This window comes from Salmo trutta, chromosome 21, assembly GCF_901001165.1.
Source record: "Salmo trutta chromosome 21, fSalTru1.1, whole genome shotgun sequence".
Taxonomy (NCBI): domain Eukaryota; kingdom Metazoa; phylum Chordata; class Actinopteri; order Salmoniformes; family Salmonidae; genus Salmo; species Salmo trutta.
Window position 1 is genome coordinate 39,510,027 of NC_042977.1, and position 22,262 is coordinate 39,532,288.

At 46.5% G+C, this 22,262-nt stretch overlaps 1 protein-coding gene across 1 annotated transcript in view; it reads right to left on the reverse strand.

Annotated features, from left to right (window-relative positions):
- Positions 1 to 1,032: 1,032 nt before the first annotated feature.
- lingo3b (leucine rich repeat and Ig domain containing 3b) overlaps positions 1,033 to 22,262 on the reverse strand; it is a 99,547-nt gene continuing 78,317 nt past the window's right edge. Inside the window, exons 2-4 of the mRNA XM_029705633.1 lie at positions 4,141 to 4,753; positions 3,256 to 3,999; positions 1,033 to 3,101 (exon numbers count right to left, since the gene is read on the reverse strand). Coding sequence (XP_029561493.1) covers positions 2,529 to 3,101; positions 3,256 to 3,999; positions 4,141 to 4,692 — 1,869 coding nt within the window. The 5' untranslated portion in view covers positions 4,693 to 4,753 and the 3' untranslated portion in view covers positions 1,033 to 2,528. The remainder of the gene's footprint in view (positions 3,102 to 3,255; positions 4,000 to 4,140; positions 4,754 to 22,262) is intronic.

A 22,262-nucleotide genomic window follows, 5' to 3' on the forward strand; every position in this document is an offset into this window, starting at 1 on the left:
GCCACTCTGCCAGCCAAACTACAGCAGATGGTCTTATGATCATTCTGATAGTTCACAAGACAGTAACGGTAATAACAACAATCATTATACTAGTGGATGTATCATCCATTGTAGGATATGAAAACTAACAGCACTAATCTAATTTAACGCTATGGCTTTGTAATGAAAATTGTACATTAGTTGCTTCATACAGGATTTGTTTCTACATGCAGTGTTGCTGGAATGTTGTAATGTCAGCGATGTGTGTGCATCAGAATAGGTGTCTGTGTGTGTGTGTGTGTGTGTGTGCGTTTGCCCTGTATATGACTTTGTGTTGGCCTGAGAAAAGGTCCTATGCATGTGTAAATGAGTGTGAACCTTTGTGAAGGTGAGTCTGTTCTGTACAGTATATGACTGAGTGTGTTCTGACTTCCAGGCTGCTCTCCCTGGCAGCTCTGTGGAGGTCAGTTCTTTTCCCAGCACAGCCCAGGGCAGTAGGAGGGAGCAGTGTTAGAGGGAGGTTAGAGAGGTGAGGCTTAGGCTCCTCCCATCCACCTTTCTCTTCCCACATCCCTCCCTACTGGCAGTGGTAGGGTAGTACTATTAGTGGAAGGTTGGAAAGAGGAGGCATGGACATACTCCCTCTCCACTCGTCCCACAGTCCCCACATCTCCCCCCTGCCCTGGTCTGTGTTGGTTGTCATGGTTACCATGTGGCCCCATGCCCGCTGGGCTTGGCTTTCCAAACAAACCCTTGGGGCGTCAGGCTGTCATGGCAACCGTCGGCCAGTGCGCTTGGTCCAACTCACACAGCCAACCTCGTCGCAAACGGTCACGTCTGAAAGTGAAGTGGGCCCAATTTAGATTTTCAGAATATACTTTCTTTTGATGTGTATATGAGGTGGCATTCAAAAACAGATCGGCCAAAGTGTCTTCTGATATTTCTTTCCCCATAAATGTTATTAGGTCAAATGATTGAAATAGGTTTCATGCATTTATCTGGAGGGGCCTTGATGGTGTTTTATAAATGTGACAATTGAAATCATATCCCAAATGTCTTACAAAAATGGCTTGTTTTATTCAATATTGTAATCTTATTACTATACAACGTACTCTAAATTGCAATACTTACATGCTATTGCAATATTTCTCTGAAAGGCAGAATTTAAGAAAGCAAGACTACAAATGCTGTGATTAGTTGATAGTCATGTCTCTCCATGGCTATGAAGAAAGGGACTACAGCTACAACCGGAAGTGACTTTTTATAGCAGATTAGGAGAGCGTTTTATCTAACCCTAACTTCTGGTCGTGGCTGTACTCCCTCTAGTCAGAACTATGCCCTGTGTGCAATGACCACTACAAGTGCATAGCTTCCAGGAAGTCCTTTTCACTTCCTGTGAGAGAGGCATAACTATGATCATTCCACAGCACAGCAATCACCCAATAAGAGATCACACTAAATTCTTAACTTCTATAATTCTTATCAAGCTAAATGGTAATGTTATATTTTTTCCTCCAAAATACCCCTTTAGTGATCTGGTTAAACTCCCGTTATCAAGCTCAGTAGCTAGGTTTCCATCCAGTTGGCGGCAGATTTTCAAGTGAATACTCTAAATTCTGCATAAAAACAATATGTGCATTTTCCCACCAGAGATGTGCTTCCATCAAATTGACTTGTTGAGGATAAAAGGCTGTGCGTGATGAAGTAGCGCACATAAAAACAACTTTTGCAGTTAAATTCCCATGTTTTCCATCGCATTTTTAACTCTAATGATGGTTTTCTCATCCCAAAAAATGTGCGTTATATAGCGTGTATTGGTACTTGCGCTCTAGCCAACAGCTTGCAGATACAATGTGGGTATAGCCTACATGATGAGATTATTATGGACGAGAGTGAGATTATTTTTATTTGTCAAACAGCAGCCAAGCATCAATCATCATGTGACCAGAATAAGACCCTCAATATTTAATGGAAAGGAGCATCAAGCTCATCACTTGTACTTTCACCACCCTCTGAATGTTCATCATCATTTATAATTTATTTCATCTGTAGCCTAAAAAACTGCGTTCTTTCCTAACGAGTAGAACTGGGAGGACCACACAACATGTCATCGCGTGACTCAGACACAAAAGATCCCACCTCGTCTAACGTATTTAGCTTTATCGACATTTGGAAAGTTTGAAACCAACAAATGTTCTGTTTCCATCAGGCCTGGCATGACATTTTTTTATCCGACACGTACTTTATTCGCATAAACGGGTTGGATGGAAACCTGGTTAATGACAATGTTATATTTGTTTGAAAATATAAACAGAACGTTGTACCACGAGCTGAGTAAAACCAGTAGGAGGCCGTGAGGTCAAAGGTCATCATGTTTTTTTCCACTCAAACCGAAACTGGTCCTGGTGAATACCAGCCATGTGTGAATACTGTATGTATTTTATTTTTATTTCTTTATTTACTCTGTGATTCAGCGCTGTGTGTGTCTTGTCAAACACATTTCCAGGACGTGCTTATGCCTCCCCTGAGTCACCCCTGGCTGCGTTGTATCATATCATCTTCATGTTGAATTTCCGGGCCCCTCCGGCGCCACCCACCGCCGCCGGCCCCTCAGCCTTCCGGAAAGGGGTCTCGACGGTGAAGTTGTTCTTACGCTGGCCCCGCCCCCGGCTCCATGCAAACAACAACAGGAAACAGAAGAGCACCACGCCCAGGAAGGTGATGCAGCCCATCGCTGTGGAGACCAGGATGGTGGTCAGGTCCAGGGTGAACTTGAGGAAGACGCGAGTGCTATTCAGGTTTGTGTCGTTGAAGAACTCGCCGCCGTACATAGAGCGGTTGGCGAAGAAGGCCGACGAGGCATCCAGCGGCGCACCCCGGACCGTGAGCATCGCGAAGTAAGTGTCATTGCCCCCAGCATTGCTGGCGATGCACATGTAGGTGCCACTGTCGGTGACCTGGGCATAGCGGATCTCCAACGTCCCTCCTGGGAGGACGGTGATGCGGCCATTGCTCTTGGCTGTGATTAGTCGGCGCTGAGGGGAGATCCACATGATGTTAGGGGCAGGCTCTCCCACGGCACTGCAGAGGAAACTCACTGGCTGGCCCTCACGAGCCGTCACCTTGGAGGAATGAATGAATAAATCAATTAATGAATTAAGCATTAGGTACAAAACTGAAACAGACATCGAAGCTGTAATACTACATATCAATGTGTACCTACACTGTAGTTACACTATGCTTACATGTATTGCAAAGTGGGATAACAACTCTTACCTGTTGAAGCTTGCGGTTGCGTATCTTGGGCTTCTGGCAGGTGAAGTGATCAAAGAGCGCTGAGTCGGTGAAGGTGCTGAGGCTGTTCCCCTGCACCTCCACCGGCCCAGCGCACACAGGCACCCTGCCGTCAAAGTTGAGGGTCTTGCGTCTCTGCAGGATCCACAACAAACGGCAGTCACACAGCAGCGGGTTCCCATCCACCCGCAGCGTCTCCAGGCTGTTGACAGAGTGGAACGATCCCTCCTCCAGGGTCTGGAGGTCATTGGAGGAGAAGTTGAGGACCCGGATCTGTCTGAGGCCTCCCAGGGAGTGGGGCTCCACTGTAGCCAGGCCCGTGTTCACCATGATCAGCTCTTTGAGCCTCAGCAGGTCCCTGAAGGCCCAAGGCTCCAGGGTGGTGATCGGGTTGTAGGACAGGTTGAGATGGGTGAGGTGGATCAGGTTTCTGAAGGAGGACGAGGGGACGGAGGTGATGTTGCTGTTGGTGATGGACAGCCAGTACAGGTCCAGACCCTGGAAGCTCAGGGGGGAGATGTATTCCAGGTAGGGCCAGTTGTCGATCTCCAGTCCCCGCAGGTTGGCCAGCTTGCGGAAGTTCTGGTCCTCCAGGGTGGGGATGCTGAGCTGGCGTAGTCGCAAAGTGACCAGGCTGCGTAGGTAGGACAGCGTCTGGCCAGAGATGGAAGTCAGGTTGCAGCGTTCAATGGTCAGATCCTCCACCCCTAGCAGGCCAGAGAAGGCCTTCAAACACAATAAAATCCAATTTGATTAGTTGTGAGCTCCAATCTTGGAAACATAGTAGAATCAATAAAAGGTTATAGACAGATCAGGAACAACATAGTGTTTGAAAAATGAATGATCAAATGGATAACAGCTCAATACCTCATGAGAGATGTAGACGAGGTCGTTGTCTCCCACCTCCAGGTGTCTTAGACTCCTCAGGTCCTGGAAGGTGTAGTCCAACAGAATCACCAGCTTGTTCTCACTCAGGTCCAGCGTGGTCAGGTTGACCAGCTTGGCGAAGGCCCCCATGGGTACAAGCTTCAACTGGTTCGCCCTCAGCCGTAACACCCGGAGGCTCTGCAGGTTGGCGAACGCGTTGGGCTCCAGTGTGGCAATGAGGTTCTCACTCAGGTCCACTTCTTCAAGGTGCGGATATGGCGCCAGGTCACCCATCTCCACCCAGCGGAGCCGGTTCCGGCTGAGGTCCAGGAGGCGAGTTTCCGTGGGGATGCCCTCTGGGATGCCGGTGAGGCGCCTCCGCTGGCACAAGACGGACCGGATTTGGGCTGAGCACTCGCACCGAGGAGGGCATGCCTGGCAACAACCTGGCAGTAGGGTTGTCATGGTAACCAGCAGCAGGACCGGCCCCCAGAGACTCAGCCACCGCCATGGCGACAGGGACTGCCCACTGGTGCCCGGGGAGCCAGTCATGGCCCTGGTGGTCCTGATCTGACTCCTAGCCTATCACAGGCCGGGTCAGTTTACCACACACCTATAGAGAGAGGGAGACAGAGGGATGAGAGGTTAGTGAGAAAGAGTGGGAATAGAGAGAAGGAGTAGAGGAGTAGAGAGTAGAAAGGGAGCAGATGTGGGAAAAGAAGGTAAATAAAGAGATGGAGGTTAAAGAAAGAGGGAAAGAGGGAGAAAGGAGAAGGGAGGGCTGAGGTAAAATTTAGAAGAGAGGAGTGGAAGGAATAAGAGAATGTACAGAGATAGAAGAGAGGTTGAAGAGGGGAGAGGGCAGAGAGGAAGACAGATGGAGGTATTTTAAAACACCTATCAACCAACACATGCTCATAAAAATGCCATTCGGTATGCTGAATAATCCATGCTCCCTACAACTGTCATGAAAGAGCTTTGGGGGCGGCAGGTAGACTAGTGCTTAGAGTGGTAAAAATCTGTTCTTCTGCCCCTGAACAAGGCAGTTAACCCACTGTTCCCCGGTAGGCTGTCATTGTAAATAAGAATTTGTTCTTAACTGACTTGCCTAGTAAAATAAAGGTTAAAAAGATGTCATAAAAATGCCATTCAGTACCCAGAATAATCCATGCTCCCTGCAACTGCCATGAAAGAGCTTAGACATGTCACATCTACTTAACAAAGCATGAAACCACCACTGACACCATGACATTGCAGGCACACTATTCCGCTGACAATATTTAAGATGGTGGAAGACACTTGTTCATTTATCTATGAGTGTAGCAGCAGAACTAGGGCATTGGGAGTCACGTGAGTGAGAAGCATCCCGTCTGAATTCATGCATGTTTCCTTCCCTTCTCTCCTCCTTGGCATGTGCTCTGTTCACACCTCGACACGATGAATACACAACGTATGACTCCATGCAGAGAGACAACAGGATCTGCCTGAAAACCATCCCTCCGATGCCTGTGAAAGGGATGTCAAATTCATGTCACTATGAGTCATTGTGTGGGAATGTGTGTGTATGTTTCTGTCCGTGCGTCTTTCTGTGTGTAGGATGTGTCATTCCTTTGAATAAATTAAAAAAGCATTTTGGTTTTCTTCTCCACTAACATGAGATGAAAATCTGATGCTTAAACATTCCTTGATGCAACCTGTCAAGTCTCCCACGCAATGTTGTCATCGAGTGATTTATCAGAGGACACCTGCCAAAAGGTCCAGAACGTTCAGCATCACTAATACACCCACACAAGTGCGCGCGCACACACACACACACACACACACACACACACACACACACACACACACACACACACGAGGTTCAACATTGACTGCACTGATTATCATTTACATCAAGGGGAAGATTTCAAGTGGAGGGAGCTACAGTATATGATTGGCTTGCTGAAGTAGAGAGAGAGGCCCCAGGGTTAACAGCCCTACTTTCCTGACAAGTGCCACGGGACCTTTTATGAACAGTCGGAAAGTCAGGCAGTGACATTGCCTGACTCATGTAGAGCATGTAATTCCTCTTCAAGTGCACAGGGAGTGAGGCCCCAGACTTCACCAGGCCCCAGACTTCACCAGGCCCCAGACTTCACCAGGCCCCAGACTTCACCAGGCCCCAGACTTCACCAGACCCCAGACTTCACCAGGCCCCAGACTTCACCAGGCCCCAGGCTCACACACTAAATCAAGTAGCCTTGCAGACTGAGTTTGGGAAACACTACACTAAACTACAATTTTTTTGTTGTTGTTAAATAACAAAAATTAAGCAAGTTGAGATCAACTCAACACTTTTAGCCCATCAGAGACAAATATATGAGCGGGACTGACACTGACCCATGCGGAGCACCTGTCAGGAATCAAAGATAAAACAGGTAGAGTTAAAAAGCCACACTAAGTAACTTATTATAAAAAAGACACTTAAGAGATACTAAATATATTCTCTAAACTCTAAAGGTTGCTATTTTAAGAGATTAAAGGGTTGATAATTCAGCGTATCATATTTACTGTTTTTAGCGGTGAAACACCATGAAAGAAGCAGACATTAAACCAAGTCTGCGCTGCTTTAAACGCTGGAATCTTAAGATGAATGAGAAGGAGAAGTTAATATAACACATCACAGGGCCTCTCCTGGAGGGATGTTAAAAAGCACTCTGAAGATTGGTTGTTTTTCAGGCAGAGCTAAACAGATTAATAATACATGTTGTAGTTTGTGTTTATTGGGCGCCGTTCTGGGGTTGAGTCACGGGGCGAAGAGCCACACTCTCCTCAGGATTTGTCTGTCTGTCTCTGTCTCAAACAGATGAAAAATATTCCCTTGTTGCATAGTTATTTCCTTTATACTATTTTATTGCAACTATGATTAAAAACTGTATAAACAGAGTTTGAACTTTGGGCAAGCAGAGTTCCACCACTTTTGGATGAGAGACAACGCTCACTGGATATTGCTTTTCCTCTAACTAAAATTAATTGCTATACCCCTTTCTGTCAAATTATCATGGAAAAAACAATTACCTTTGCGGATTTGTATTCGATCCCAGTATAGGCATTCTGAATATCAACAAACTTCAAACCCAATCAGCATTCTCCTTAGATGAGGAGGAAATTTGAGGTAGGACTACGAGGTGCATGTTTTATATGGTATTATATGCTGTACATTATGCCATGTATTCTCTAAAGTTCCTAGAGAATGTATATCCTCCACATTTACTATTAATAGCCTGCTTTCCATACAGAGGCATTGGTAATCCCACACAGATTGTGTAACACACACACACACACACACACACACACACACACACACACACACACACACACACACACACACACACACACACACACACACACACACACACACACACACACACACACACACACACCTGTCCCCTCCCCTGTCAAAACAAAGCACAGCCTGGCAGCTGCATTACTGTATTTGAAGGGTCTGGATCAGTGTTTCCCAAACTTTTTAGGGGTCACCAGGGTCAACGCACTCTGAAATGTTGTGTTTTGCCATCATTGTAAGCCTGCCACACACACACTATATGATATATTTATTAAACTTAAGAATGAGTGTGAGTTTTTGTCACAACCCGGCTCGTGGGAAGTGACAAAGAGCTCTTATAGGACCAGGGCACAAATAATAATATACTGCTCAAAACAATAAAGGGAACACTTAAACAACACATCCAAGATCTGAATGAAAGAAATACTCTTATTAAATACTTTTTTCTTTACATAGTTGAATGTGCTGACAACAAAATCACACAAAAATAATCAATGGAAATCCAATTTATCAACCCATGGAGGTCTGGATTTGGAGTCACACTCAAAATTAAAGTGGAAAACCACACTACAGGCTGATCCAACTTTGATGTAATGTCCTTAAAACAAGTCAAAATGAGGCTCAGTAGTGTGTGTGGCCTCCACGTGCCTGTATGACCTCCCTACAACGCCTGGGCATGCTCCTGATGAGGTGGCGGATGGTCTCTTGAGGGATCTCCTCCCAGACCTGGACTAAAGCATCCGCCAACTCCTGGACAGTCTGTGGTGCAACGTGGCGTTGGTGGATGGAGCGAGACATGATGTCCCAGAACTGCTGACACACTCCAGCCACATGAGGTCTAGCCCTGTCAGGAACTGCTGACACACTCCAGCCACATGAGGTCTAGCACTGTCTTGCATTAGGAGGAACCCAGGGCCAACTGCACCAGCATATGGTCTCACAAAGGGTCTGAGGATCTCATCTCGGTACCTAACGGCAGTCAGGCTACCTCTGGCAAGCACATGGAGGGCTGTGCGGCCCCCCAAAGAAATGCCACCCCACACCATGACTGACCCACCGCCAAACCGGTCATGCTGGAGGATGTTGCAGGCAGCAGAACGTTCTCCACGGCGTCTCCAGACTCTGTCACGTCTGTCACATGTGCTCAGTGTGAACCTGCTTTCATCTGTGAAGAGCACAGGGCGCCAGTGGCGAATTTGCCAATCTTGGTGTTCTCTGGCAAATGCCAAACGTCCTGCACGGTGTTGGGCTGTAAGCACAACCCCCACCTGTGGACGTCGGGCCCTCATACCACCCTCATGGAGTCTGTTTCTGACCGTTTGAGCAGACACATGCACATTTGTGGCCTGCTGGAGGTCATTTTGCAGGGCTCTGGCAGTGCTTCTCCTGCTCCTCCTTGCACAAAGGCGGAGGTAGCGGTCCTGCTGCTGGGTTGTTGCCCTCCTACGGCCTCCTCCACGTCTCCTGATGTACTGGCCTGTCCCCTGGTAGCGCCTCCATGCTCTGGACACTACGCTGACAGACACAGCAAACCTTCTTGCCACAGCTCGCATTGATGTGCCATCCTGGATGAGCTGCACTACCTGAGCCACTTGTGTGGGTTGTAGACTCCGTCTCATGCTACCACTAGAGTGAAAGCACCGCCAGCATTCAAAAGTGACCAAAACATCAGCCAGGAAGCATAGGAACTGAGATGTGGTCTGTGGTCCCCACCTGCAGAACCACTCCTTTATTGGGGGTGTCTTGCTAATTGCCTATAATTTCCACCTGTTGTCTATTCCATTTGCACAACAGCATGTGAAATTTATTGTCAATCAGTTTTGCTTCCTAAGTGGACAGTTTGATTTCACAGAAGTGTGATTGACTTGGAGTTACATTGTGTTGTTTAAGTGTTCCCTTTATTTTTTTGAGCAGTGTATAATAATAATCAATCATTTTGCTCTTTTTTTAACCATCTTACATATAAAACCTTATTTGTTCATCGAAAATTGTGAATAATTCACCACAGGTTAATGAGAAGGGTGTGTTTGAAAGGATGCACATAACTCTGCAATGTTTGGTTGTATTGGAGAGAGTCTAAGTCTTAAATACATTTCCACACACAGTCTCTGCCTGTATTTAGTTTTCATGCTAGTGAGGGCCGAGAATCCACTCTCACATACACTGCGTGCACAATTATTAGGCAAATTGTATTCCTCTGGATTAATTTTATTGTTGAACAAACACAATGCTCTCAGTCAATCCAAAATGTTATTGAACCTCAAACCTGAATGTTTAACAAAGGAAAAGTGAGTTTTGTCTTTCTCAGGGAAATATATAAGTGTGCACAGTTATTAGGCAACTATTAGTGTGCACAATTATTAGGCAACTAAATTACAAAAATAATTTCTCTCAACTCACTTGTTTATTCTAAATTTTTAGAGTAAGTGTAATAGATAAGTAACACAAAATGACAATTATATAACATTTTTGGCCTTTCAAAAATATTCAGTGACCAATATAGCCACCCTTATTTTCAATAACTGCCATGAGCCTTCCACCCATGGAGTCTGTCAGTTTCTTGATCTGTTCACGATCCATTTTTGCTGAAGCAGCAACCACAGCCTCCCAAATGCTGTTCAAAAAGGTGTATTGTCTTCCATCACTGTAAATCTCACGTTTGAGAAGGGCCCACAAGTTCTCAATAGGATTTAAGTCAGGTGAGGAAGGGGGGCAGGTCATTATTCAGGCATCTTTGAGGCCCTTGCTGGCTAGCCAAGCAGTGGAGTACTTGGATGCATGTGATGGAGCATTGTCCTGCATAAAGATCATGGCCTTCTAGAATGCTGAGGACTTCTTCCTGTACTACTGTTTGATGAAAGAATCTTCCAGAAATTGGCAGTAGGTTTAAGAGTTGAGTTTCAGTCCATCTTCAACCCGAAAAGGTCCAACTACCTCATCCTCAATGATAGCAGCCCATACCAGTACCCCTCCTTCATCTTGCTGTCACCTGACTCAAAGTGGTGCCCTGTGTCCATTACTGATCCAGCCACGGGCCCATCCATTTGGTCCATCAAGAGTCACTTTCATTTCATCTGTCCATAAAACCTTTGAAAAAACTGTCTTCAGGTATTTCTTTGCCCAATCTTGACGCTTCAGCTTGTGAATCTTATTCAGTGGTGGTCTTGTTTCAGTCTTCTTGACCTTGGCCATGTCTCTGAGCACTTGACACCTTGTACTTCTGAACACTCCAGGTAGGTTGCAGTTCTGGAATATGGTGGCACTGGAGGATAATGGGTTCCTGGTAGTTTGACGTTTAATTCTTCACAAGTCTTTGCAGTTAAATTGCGCCTTTTCTTCCCCATGCGTTTTTTGCACCCCAGTTGACTATTCGCAACAAAACGTTTGAATGTCCGGTGGTCACACCTCAATAGTTTAGCTATTTAAAGAGTGTCGCATCCGTCTGAAAGGCATTTTAGATTTTTGGCTTTTCAGTGTCAGTTAAATCTCTTTTTTGGCCCATTTTACCTGAGGTAATGAGGCTGCCTAATAATTATGCACACCTTGATATAAGGTGTTATTCACTTTCGCCACACCCTCCCTCATTATACAAATACATATCACCTGAAAATGATTAAATCCAATAAGCATTCAAGTTTATATGGTTTGGAGTTCGAAAAAGTGAATAGAAAGAATGATAAGATCAGAATACTCACTTGCCTAATAATTGTGCACGCAGTGTAGGTACGTGGTTGTAAAGGGCATCAGTGTCTTAACAGCGCGATTTCGCAAGCCAAGATACTCTGATCGCAGCCCAATCCAGAAATCTGGCAATGGCTTCTGATTAAATTCAATTTTCACAGAACCCCTTGTTGCAATTTCGAGGCTCTTGTTCAGATATCGGTAAGTGGACTGGAGGCTGGGCATGAAAGGGATAACAAATCCAGTTGTTTGTGTAATTTGTTTTGGAAAAGTACCTGCGTAATTGCGCAGCTGACTCACTCAGGTGCTTCGCTATATCACATTTGACATTGTCCGTAAGCTTGAGTTCATTTGCACACAAAAAATCATACAATGGCCTGTTAGGCCTGTTAATTAACGTGCATGTCACACCCTGACCAGAGAGCCCTTGTGTCTCTATGGTGTAGTAGGTCAGGGCGTGACGAGGGGGTGTTCTAGTTTAAAATGTCTATGTTGGTGTTTTTGTTTGGTTCCCAATTAGAGGCAGCTGGTAATCGTTGCCTCTAATTGGGGATCATATTTAGGTAGCTATTTCTCCACTTGTGGTTTGTGGGATATTGATTGTTAGTGTGTTTGGGCACTACGTCCTCACAGTCTTTGTAAGTTTTGTTATTTTGTTTTGTTAGTTTCACTTAAATAAATATGTGGAACTATACTCACGCTGCGCCTTGGTCCGATCATTTTCAAGAACGTGACAGAATATCCTACCAAAAGAGGACCAAGCAGCGTATCCACGAGGTAACGCAATTTTGGACATGGGAAGAAGTGATGGGTGGATGCAAAACCCTTCCTTGGCGGCAGACAGAAGGTAATAATGGAGGACAGCGACGGCGCCAGGGTTCACGGCCACAGAAAGCCCAAGGACAACCCCAAGATTTTTTTTGGGGGGGGCACAAGGGGTGGCCGGCTGAGCCGCGGGAAAAGCCAGAGCACATTGAGCAGGCGATAGAGAAGTGGTCGATCGACCCAAGGAGAGAGCCAGAGCCCGCCTGCGAGTCAATGGAGCAATGTGAAGAAGGATATCGGAGAATGATGTTGGCGAAGAGTAGGCTGCAGCACAGGTGGGCTGAAGATTAGGCCATCAGTCCGGTGCCATCTGTGCCGGCTCCACGCACCAGATCTCCAGTTCGCCTCCCCAGCCCGGTACGTCATGTGCCTGCTCCCTGCACTCGCCATGAAGAGCCAGAGACCATCAGGGAGGCAATGGGGAAGTTGGGAGAGAGAGATGAGAGAGATGTTGTGCAAGTGTGTTCTGCTCAACATCCGACCAAAGGATCCGGTTAGCAGTCTGGTGCAACCTGGGCCGGTACCCCGCTTCTGGCCTCCAGTGTGCCTCCCCAGTCCGGTACATCCTGTGTCTCCTCCTCGCACTCGCCCTGAAGTGCGTGTTCCCAGTATGGTACGTCCTGTGCCTCCTCCTCGCACTCGCCCTGAAGTGCGTGTCCCAAGTCCGGGACGTCCTGTGCCTGTTCCTCGCACTCGCCCTGAAGAGCGTGTCACCAGTCCGGTGCAACCTGTGCCGGCCCCACGCATCAGGCCTCCAGTGTGCCTCCCCAGTTCGGTACGTCCTGTGCCTGCTCCCCGCACTCGCCCTGAAGAGCGTGTCACCAGTCCGGTGCAACTTGTGCCGGCCCCACGCATCAGGCCTCCAGTGCGCCTCCCCAGTCCGGTGCATCCTGTGCCTCCTCCTCGCACTCGTCCTGAAGTGCGTGTCCCCAGTCCGGTACATCCTGTGCCTGCTCCTCGCACTCGCCCTGAAGTGCGTGTCACCAGTCCGGTGCCACCTGTACCGGCTCCATGCACTAGGCCTCCAGTGCACATTCACAGTCCAGAGCTTCCGGCGACGGTTCCCAGTCCGGAGCTTCCGGCCACGGTTCCCAGTCCAGAACCTCCTGCCACGGTTCCCAGTCCGGAACCTCCTGCCACGGTTCCCAGTCCGGAACCTCCTGCGACGGTTCCCAGTCCGGAACCTCCTGCGACGGTCCACAGTCCGGAACCTCCTGCGACGGTCCACAGTCCGGAACCTCCTGCGACGGTCCACAGTCCGGAACCTCCTGCGACGTTCCACAGTCCGGAACCTCCTGCGACGTTCCACAGTCCGGAACCTCCTGCGACGTTCCATAGTCCGGAACCTCCTGCGACGTTCCACAGTCCGGAACCTCCTGCGACGGTCCACGGTCAACGGTCTGGAGCTTCGAGGCAAGGCGCCCAGTCCAGCTCCAGGGCAGGAGCCTTCCTCTGCACCAGTGGCCAGTCCAGGCACGGTGTCCAGTCCAGCTCCAAGGCCGGAGCCTTCCTCTGCGCCGGTGCCCAGTCCAGGCACGGTGTCCAGTCCCGCTCCACGGCCGGAGCCTTCTGCGCCGGTATCCAGTCCAGACACGGCGTCCAGTCCCGCTCCACGGCCGGAGCCTTCCTCAGCGCCGGTGCCCAGTACAGGCACGGCGACCAGCCCAGCTCCAAGGCCGGAGCCTTCCTCTGCGCCAGTGCCCAGTCCGGGCGCGGCGCTCAACCCAGCTCCATGGCCGGAGCCTTCCTCTGTGCCGATGCCCAGTCCAGGCACGTCGTTCAGCCCAGCGCTATGGTCGGATCCGGGGTCTGGGGAGGGGCTACGACCCGCACCGGAGCCGCCACTGACACTAGTCACCCCCCCAAACCCTCCTATTTGGTTTCAGGTTTTGCGGCCGGAGTCCGCACATTTGGGGGGGGGGGGTACTGTCACGCCCTGACCATAGAGAGCCCTTGTGTCTCTATGGTGTAGTAGGTCAGGGCGTGACGAAGGGGTGTTCTAGTTTAAAATGTCTATGTTGGTGTTTTTGTTTGGTTCCCAATTAGAGGCAGCTGGTAATCATTGCCTCTAATTGGGGATCATATTTAAGTAGCTATTTTTCCTACCTGTGTTTGTGGGATATTGTTTTGTGTTTGTGCATGTGCACCACGTAGTCACGTTTCGTTGTTCGTTTATTGATTTATTTGCTTTTGCTTCAAGTTTCACTTTGTAATAAATATGTGGAACTCAACAACCTCTGTGCCCTGGTCCCATTCTTACGGCAACCTTGACAGTGCATCATTAGTGCAGCCAGCTGGAGACATAATGTCATTATATCCCAATAAAAACGTTTGCAAATTATACATATGGAAATTTAACTCAAATCAGACCCAACCGAGCTACAAGGCAGTGAAAATATTGCTGAGAAAACTTCCCTACAGTTTCTGTCTGGTCCTCCTCATTACTGAGGTGTGGGTCAGTTTGACAGCTGGTTCCACCACCTGCCTGCCTGCGCGCGCACACGCACACGCACACACACACACACACACACACACACACACACACACACACACACACACACACACACACACACACACCGCCCCACTGTGCCCATTTGTTGGCCCTGGGTCCCCAAACTCACACAGTATTCAGCATTTAACACCGGTTCAGATGTTAAGACTTCAGCTGGGAGAGATGAGAGGGGGAAGTGGAGCAGACACACCACTAGTCCCCAAACACACAGAGCAGCCTGATGTCCAGACACACCACTAGTCCCCAAACACACAGAACAGCCTGATGTCCAGACACACCACTAGTCCCCAAACACACAGAACAGCCTGATGTCCAGACACACCACTAGTCCCCAAACACACAGAACAGCCGGATGTCCAGACACACCACTAGTCCCCAAACACACAGAACAGCCTGATGTCCAGACACACCACTAGTCCCCAAACACACAGAACAGCCTGATGTCCAGACACACCACTAGTCCCCAAACACACAGAACAGCAAGATCCCACACTACCCCAACACTGGCTTGATGTCCAGACACACCACTAGTCCCCAAACACACAGAACAGCAAGATCCCACACAACCCCAACACTGGCTTGATGTCCAGACACACCACTAGTACCCAAACACACAGAACAGCCTGATGTCCAGACACACCACTAGTCCCCAAACACACAGAACAGCCTGATGTCCAGACACACCACTAGTCCCCAAACACACAGAACAGCCTGATGTCCAGACACACCACTAGTCCCCAAAACACACAGAACAGCCGGATGTTCAGACACACCACTAGTCCCCAAACACACAGAACAGCCTGATGTCCAGACACACCACTAGTCCCCAAACACACAGAACAGCCTGATGTCCAGACACACCACTAGTACCCAAACACACAGAACAGCCTGATGTCCAGACACACCACTAGTCCCCAAACACACAGAACAGCAAGATCCCACACTACCCCAACACTGGCTTGATGTCCAGACACACCACTAGTCCCCAAACACACAGAACAGCAAGATCCCACACTACCCCAACACTGGCCTGATATCCAGACACACCACTAGCATCATTTGTTTAAAGGCCCACATTTTTTATCTCAATATCAAATAAGTTTTCGGTAACAATTAAGTACCTTTACGCATCTGCTACAAGACCATGGTGCTTGCCTACGGAGCTGTGAGGGGAACGGCACCTCCGTACCTTCAGGCTCTGATCAGTCCCTACACCCAAACAAGGGCACTGCGTTCATCCCCCTCTGGCCTGCTCGCCTCCCTACCTCTGCGGAAGCACAGTTCCCGCTCAGCCCAGTCAAAACTGTTCGCTGCTCTGGCACCCCAATGGTGGAACAAGCTCCCTCACGACGCCAGAACAGCGGAGTCAATCACCACCTTCCGGAGACACCTGAAACCCCACCTCTTTAAAAAAAGATATAGATGTACTATTGTAAAGTGGTTGTTCCACTGGATATCATAAAGGTGAATGCACCAATTTGTAAGTCGCTCTGGATAAGAGCGTCTGCTAAATTACGTAAATGTAAATGTTATTTTTGTTCAATTAAAATGGTCAATAATAAACTAAAATAGCGTTTTAGCAACAAGCAATTTCTAAAGCAAGAATTTAGCTCGGACTCTCGGGGAGGGATTTAAGTGAGTGGCCTAATTGGACGAGCCTAATGGGAGGGATATGTAACCTGAAAACTAACTAACTATTATTGGCAGAGAGGTTTGAAACTCTCTTTTTTATTGGTCTTTTGACTTATACAGCCTGGTGATGTCGCCAGGCAGGCCTAAACTCCATCCCAGCAAAACAGGCAAAAATTTCAGGTGGACATTTCAAACAGTTCTTACACTAAAATGGCATTATCATTATTTTCACAATTTCAAATCAAATCAAATTGTATTTGTCACATGCGCCAAATACAACAGGTGTAGACCTTACAGTGAAATGCTTACTTACAAGCCCTTAACCAACACTGCTTTAAGAGTAACAAATAATTAAACAGCAGCAGTAAAATTACAAGCAAGGCTATATACAGGGGGCACCAGTACAGAGTATTATTCCAACCTCATAGTGTAGAAATATATATTAAACACAGGAAAATCACATTTTTCACTGCACTAGGCCTTCAACCTTTATTTATCCAGGTTAGATCATTGGTTTGAATACAAGAGATCCACAAGATCTGTCTGAGGAAGACCTAAACAAAATGAACAGAGTCAGCCTGTTGGTCTGTGTCCAATGTTAATTCCTGTGCTAGTATCAGGTAGTGTGTGTGTGTCTGTGTGTGTGTGTGTGTAAATAGGTCAGACATGTTGATTGGCAGGGCTGGGATGTAGGCAGTAGAGCATGTTCCTCCCTAAAGCGTAGCTTCTCTCCCTGTAAGCCCTGCCTGGGTTTAGAGACAGCAGCCTGCTCAACCTTCCACAAATACACAACTACACAGTAGACATACCCACTTTATAAGCCTCCTAAACCTTTCACACAAACACAATTTAGCAGCAGTCATACAGTCTGCAGGATATTAGGATAACTTCTACGTTTATTGTCACGAAACAAATTGAAGCGGAATCTTGACAAGTCTGTACTTTCCCAGGGAAAGCTGGCAGTTTGTGCTTTCCATAGCTATGTACAAGTAAGTCCAATGTTCAGTCCGTGCTTAGTTTGCGTAGCACAAAGCTTAGCAGCGCATCCCATTGCTTTACTGTGGCAGACTATGACCTCAACATGAAGTCACATACCGTACAGTAGAGAGAAAAAAGGAGAGAAAGGAGGAAAGGGAGGGACATTGAGAGAAGGAGGAGAGGGATACAAAACACACAAACCATCCAACCCAAAAATGCCTGTGGTGTTGATGGTATCCTCAATGAAATGAAAAAATATACATCCAACAAATTCCAATTCCAAGACATCTTCCCCAATATTTGGAACCAAGGACTGATCACCCCAATCCACAAAAGTGGAGACAACTTTGACTCCAATAAATACTGTGGGATATGCGTCAACAGCAACCTTGGGAAAGTCCTCTGCATTATCATTAACAGCAGACTCATACATTTCCTCAGTGGAAACAATGTACAGAGCAAATGTCAAATTGGCTTTTTACCAAATTACCGTACGATAGACCACATATTTTAACCCTGCACACACTAATTGACAAACAAACAAACCAAACAAAGGCAAAGCCTTCTCATGCTTTGTTGATTTCAAAAAACTTTTTACTCAATTTGGCATGAGGGTCTGCTATACAAATTGATGAAAAGTGGTGTTGTGGAAAAACATACAACATTATAAAATCCATGTACAAAAACAACAAGTGTGCGGTTAAAATTGGCAAAAACACACATTTTTTTCCACAGGGCCTTGGGGTGAGACAGGGATGCAGCTTAAGCCCCACCCTCTTCAACATATATATCGATAATTGGTGAGGGCACTAGAACAGCAGCACCCGGCCTCACCCTAACTAGAATCTGAAGTCAAATGTCTACTGTTTGCTGATGATCTGGTGCTTCTGTCACCAACCAAAGAAGGCCTACAGCAGCACCTAGATCTTCTGCATAGATTCTGCCAGATCTGGGCCCTGACAGTAAATCTCAGTAAGACAATAATAATGGTGTTCCAAAAAAGGTCCAGTCTCCAGGACCACAAATACAAATTCCATCTAGACACTGTTGCCCTAGAGCACACAAAAAATATACATACCTCGGCCTAAACATCAGCACCACAAGTAACTTCCACAAAGCTGTGAATGAGCTGAGATAAACAAGGCAAGAAGAGCCATCTATGCCATCAAAAGGAACATAACATTCTGGCAAAAAAATACTTTAATCAGTTATAGAACCCATTGCCCTTTATGGTTGTGAGGTCTGGGGACTGCTCACCAACCAATAATTCATAAAATGGGACAAACACCAAATTGAGACTGCATGCATAATTTTGCAAAAATATCCTCCATATACAACGTAGAACACCAAATAATGCATGCAGAGCAGAATTAGGACAATACCTGCTAATTATCAAAATCCAGAAAATAACCGTTATATTCTACAACCACCGTAACAAAGCCATCACCTACAGAAACATGAACCTGGAGAAGAGTCCCCTAAGCAAGCTGGTCCTGGGGCTCTGTTCACAAACACAAACAGACCCCACAGAGCCCCAGGATAGCAACACAATTAGACCCAACCAAATCATGAGAAAACCAAATGATAATTACTTGACACATTGGCAGAATACCTGACTGCTGTGACTGACCCAAAATTAAGGATAGCGTTGACTATGTACAGACTCAGTGAGCATAGCCTTGCTATTGAGAAATGCCACAGTAGGCAGACCTGGCTCTCAAGAGAAGACAGGCTATATGCACACTGCCCACAAAATGAGGTGGAAACTGAGCTGCACTTCCTAACCTCCTGCCCAATGTATGACCATATTACAGACAAATATTTCCCTCAGATTACGCAGATCCATAGAGAAATACCACAGTGTTCCATCACAGCAGGAAGATGTGTGACCTTTTGCCAAAAGAAAAGGGCAACCAGTTTAAAACAAACACCATTGTAAATACAACCCATATTTATGTTTGTTTATTTTCCCTTTTGTACTTTTGTACTTGTATTTGCACATTGTTACAACACTGTATATAGATATAATATGACATTTGAAATGTCTTTATTTTTTTAGAAAATCTGTGAGTGTACAGTGCCTGGCAAAAGTATTCATCCCCCTTCGTGTTTTTCCTATTTTGTTGCATTAAAACCTGTAATTTAAATAGATTTTTATTTGGATTTTATGAAATGGACATACACAAAATAGTCCAAATTGGTGAATTGAAATGAAAAAAATAATTTGTTTCAAAGAATTCTAAAAAATATAAAAACGGATATGTGGTGCGTGCATGTGTATTCACCCCCTTTGCGATGAAGCCCCTAAATAAGATCTGGTGCAACCAATTACCTTCATAAGTCACGGAATTAGTTAAATAAAGTTAACCTGTGTGCAATCTAAGTGTCACACGATCTGCCACATGATCTCAGTATATATACACCTGTTCTGAAAGGCTCCGGAGTCTGCAAAACCACTAAGCAAGGGGCACCAGCAAGCTAGTAGCACCATGAAGACCAAGGAGCTCTCCAAACAGGTCAGGGACAAAGTTGTGGAGAAGTACAGATCAGGGTTGGGGTATAAAAAAGTATCAGAAACTTTGAACATCCCACGGAGCACCATTAAATCCATTATTAAAAAATGGAAAGAATATGGCACCACAACAAACTGCCAAGAGAGGGCTGCCCACCAAAACTCACAGACCAGGCAAGGAGGGCATTAATCAGAAAGGCAACAAAGAGACCAAAGATAACCCTGAAGGAGCTGCAAAGCTCCACAGCGGATATTGGAGTATCTGTCCATAGGACCACTTTAAGCCGTACCCTCCACCGAGCTGGGCTTTACAGAAGAGTGGCCAGAAAAAAGCCATTGCTTAAAGAAAAAAATAAGCAAACACGTTTGGTGTTCGCTAAAAGACATGTGGGGGGCTCATAAAACATATGGAAGAAGCTACTCTGGTCAGATGAGACTAAAATGTAGCTTTTTGGCCATCAAGGAAAACGCTATGTCTGGAATAAACCCAACACCTCTCATCACCCGAGAACACCATCCTCGGCAGGGATTGGGAAACTGGTCAGAATTGAAGGAATGATGGATGACGCTAAATACAGGGAAATTCTTAAGGGAAACCTGTTTCAGTCTTCCAGAGATTTGAGACTGGGACGGAGGTTCACCTTCCTGCAGGACAATGACCCTAAGCATACTGCTAAAGCAACCCTCGAGTGGTTTAAGGGGAAACATTTAAATGTCTTGGAATGGCCTAGTCAAAGCCCAGACCTCAATCCAATTGAGGATCTGTGGTATGACTTAAATATTGCTGTACATCAGCGGAACCTATCCAACTTGAAGGAGCTGGAGCAGTTTTGCCTTGAAGAATGGGCATACATCCTAGTGGCTAGATGTGCCAAGCTTATAGAGACATACCCCAAGAGACTTGCAGCTGTAATTGCTGCAGAAGGTGGCTCTACAAAGTATTGACTTTGGGGAAGGTGAATAGCTATGCACGCTCAAGTTTTCTGTTTTTTTGTCTTATTTCTTGTTTGTTTCACCAGAAAAAATATTTTGTATCTTCAAAGTGGTAGGCATGTTGTGTAAATCAAATGATACAAACCCCCCAAAATCCATTTTAATTCCAGGTTGTAAGGCAACAAAATAGGAAAAATTCCAAGGGGGTGAATACTTTCGCAACCCACTGTAATGTTCAATGTTAATTTATATTGTTTATTTCACTTTTGTTTATTATCTACTTCACTTACTTTGGCAATGTTAACATATGTTTGCCATGCCAGTAAAGTCCTTGAATTGAGTTGAATTTAATTGAGAGAGCGAGAGGTACAGAGAGAAGGAGAGGGAGGGACAGTTAGCGAAGGAAAGAGAGAGAGAGAGAGGGAGAGGGAGAGAGAGAGAGGGGGCAGAGAGAATGAGAGGGAGAGAGAGAGAAGGAGAGAGAGAGAGAGAGCAAGAGTGAAATGGACAGAGAGAAGGAGAGGGATGGACAGAGAGAAGGAGAGGGAGGGACAGAGAGAAGGAGAGGGAGGGACAGAGAGAAGGAGAGGGTGGGACAGAGAGAAGGAGAGGGAGGGACAGTTAGAGAAGGAGAGAGAGAGAGAGAGAGAGAGCAAGAGCGAAAGGGACAGAGAGAAGGAGAGGGAGGGACAGAGAGAAGGAGAGGGAGGGACAGTTAGAGAAGGAGAGGGAGAGAGAGAGAAACAGAGGGAGAGAGCTCTGAGCAGCCTAGCCGGAGGACATAAGCTATAACCAAGAAGGACATGAGTCCTCACATGACCCTCAGCTAATTACAGAAACAAACAGTAAGGAGCCATAGTCCAGAGTAGAGCCAGTGACAGGCTGCCATAATGGTGATGTATATGTACATTAGTCAGACATTCTGATGAAGGGGAAAACAAATCAATAAAATGTCCTTTTTAAAAAGAGAGAGAGCTCTACCTTCATCTTCTAGTTTGGCCAGAAAGCCTGTAATAACTATTGATGCAATGTCACAGTCCAAGTTTTTGTGCGTTACATTTTGGTGTATGATCGATTTCTATCTATATTTGATTGGAAAGTGCCTGTATCTTGAATATGAATTACTGTATATTGATCCAAGGCAGGTGTCCAAAAGCTGTAAATGGCATTACGAAGATTAAACATTTGCAGGCTTGCTAAATGCCGATCTGCATTGTGTTTTGGCAAAGAGGTGTAGAGAGGAGAGACAGGTTTGGGCATGGGCGTGCTGTTAGCTCTAGTTAACCTCTGAGCTGGCCACCAAAAGCAAAGAGAACACACACACACACACACACACACACACACACACACACACACACACACACACACACACACACACACACAGTGCAGTGGTCAGGGTGTTGAGGTGAGGATGCACTGTAACATTTCCATCCTGTCAGATTCAATCACCTCATTGCTTCTCTGGCTGCACTGAGACTGCCCCCAGCCATGGGCTTACACATTAACTATTGAGTAACATACAGTACACTTGGTCACACATGGTCACACAGGGTCACACAGGGTCACACAGGGTCACACACATACTGGTTGCAGACATCCACACATATACAGTCTTAGAAAAAAAGGGTTCCAAAATGATTATTCGGCTGTTCCCATAGGAGAACCATAGAAGAACTTTCACAGGCCAGAATAGCACATCTCTGATAGCGCAACAAAAACCACTG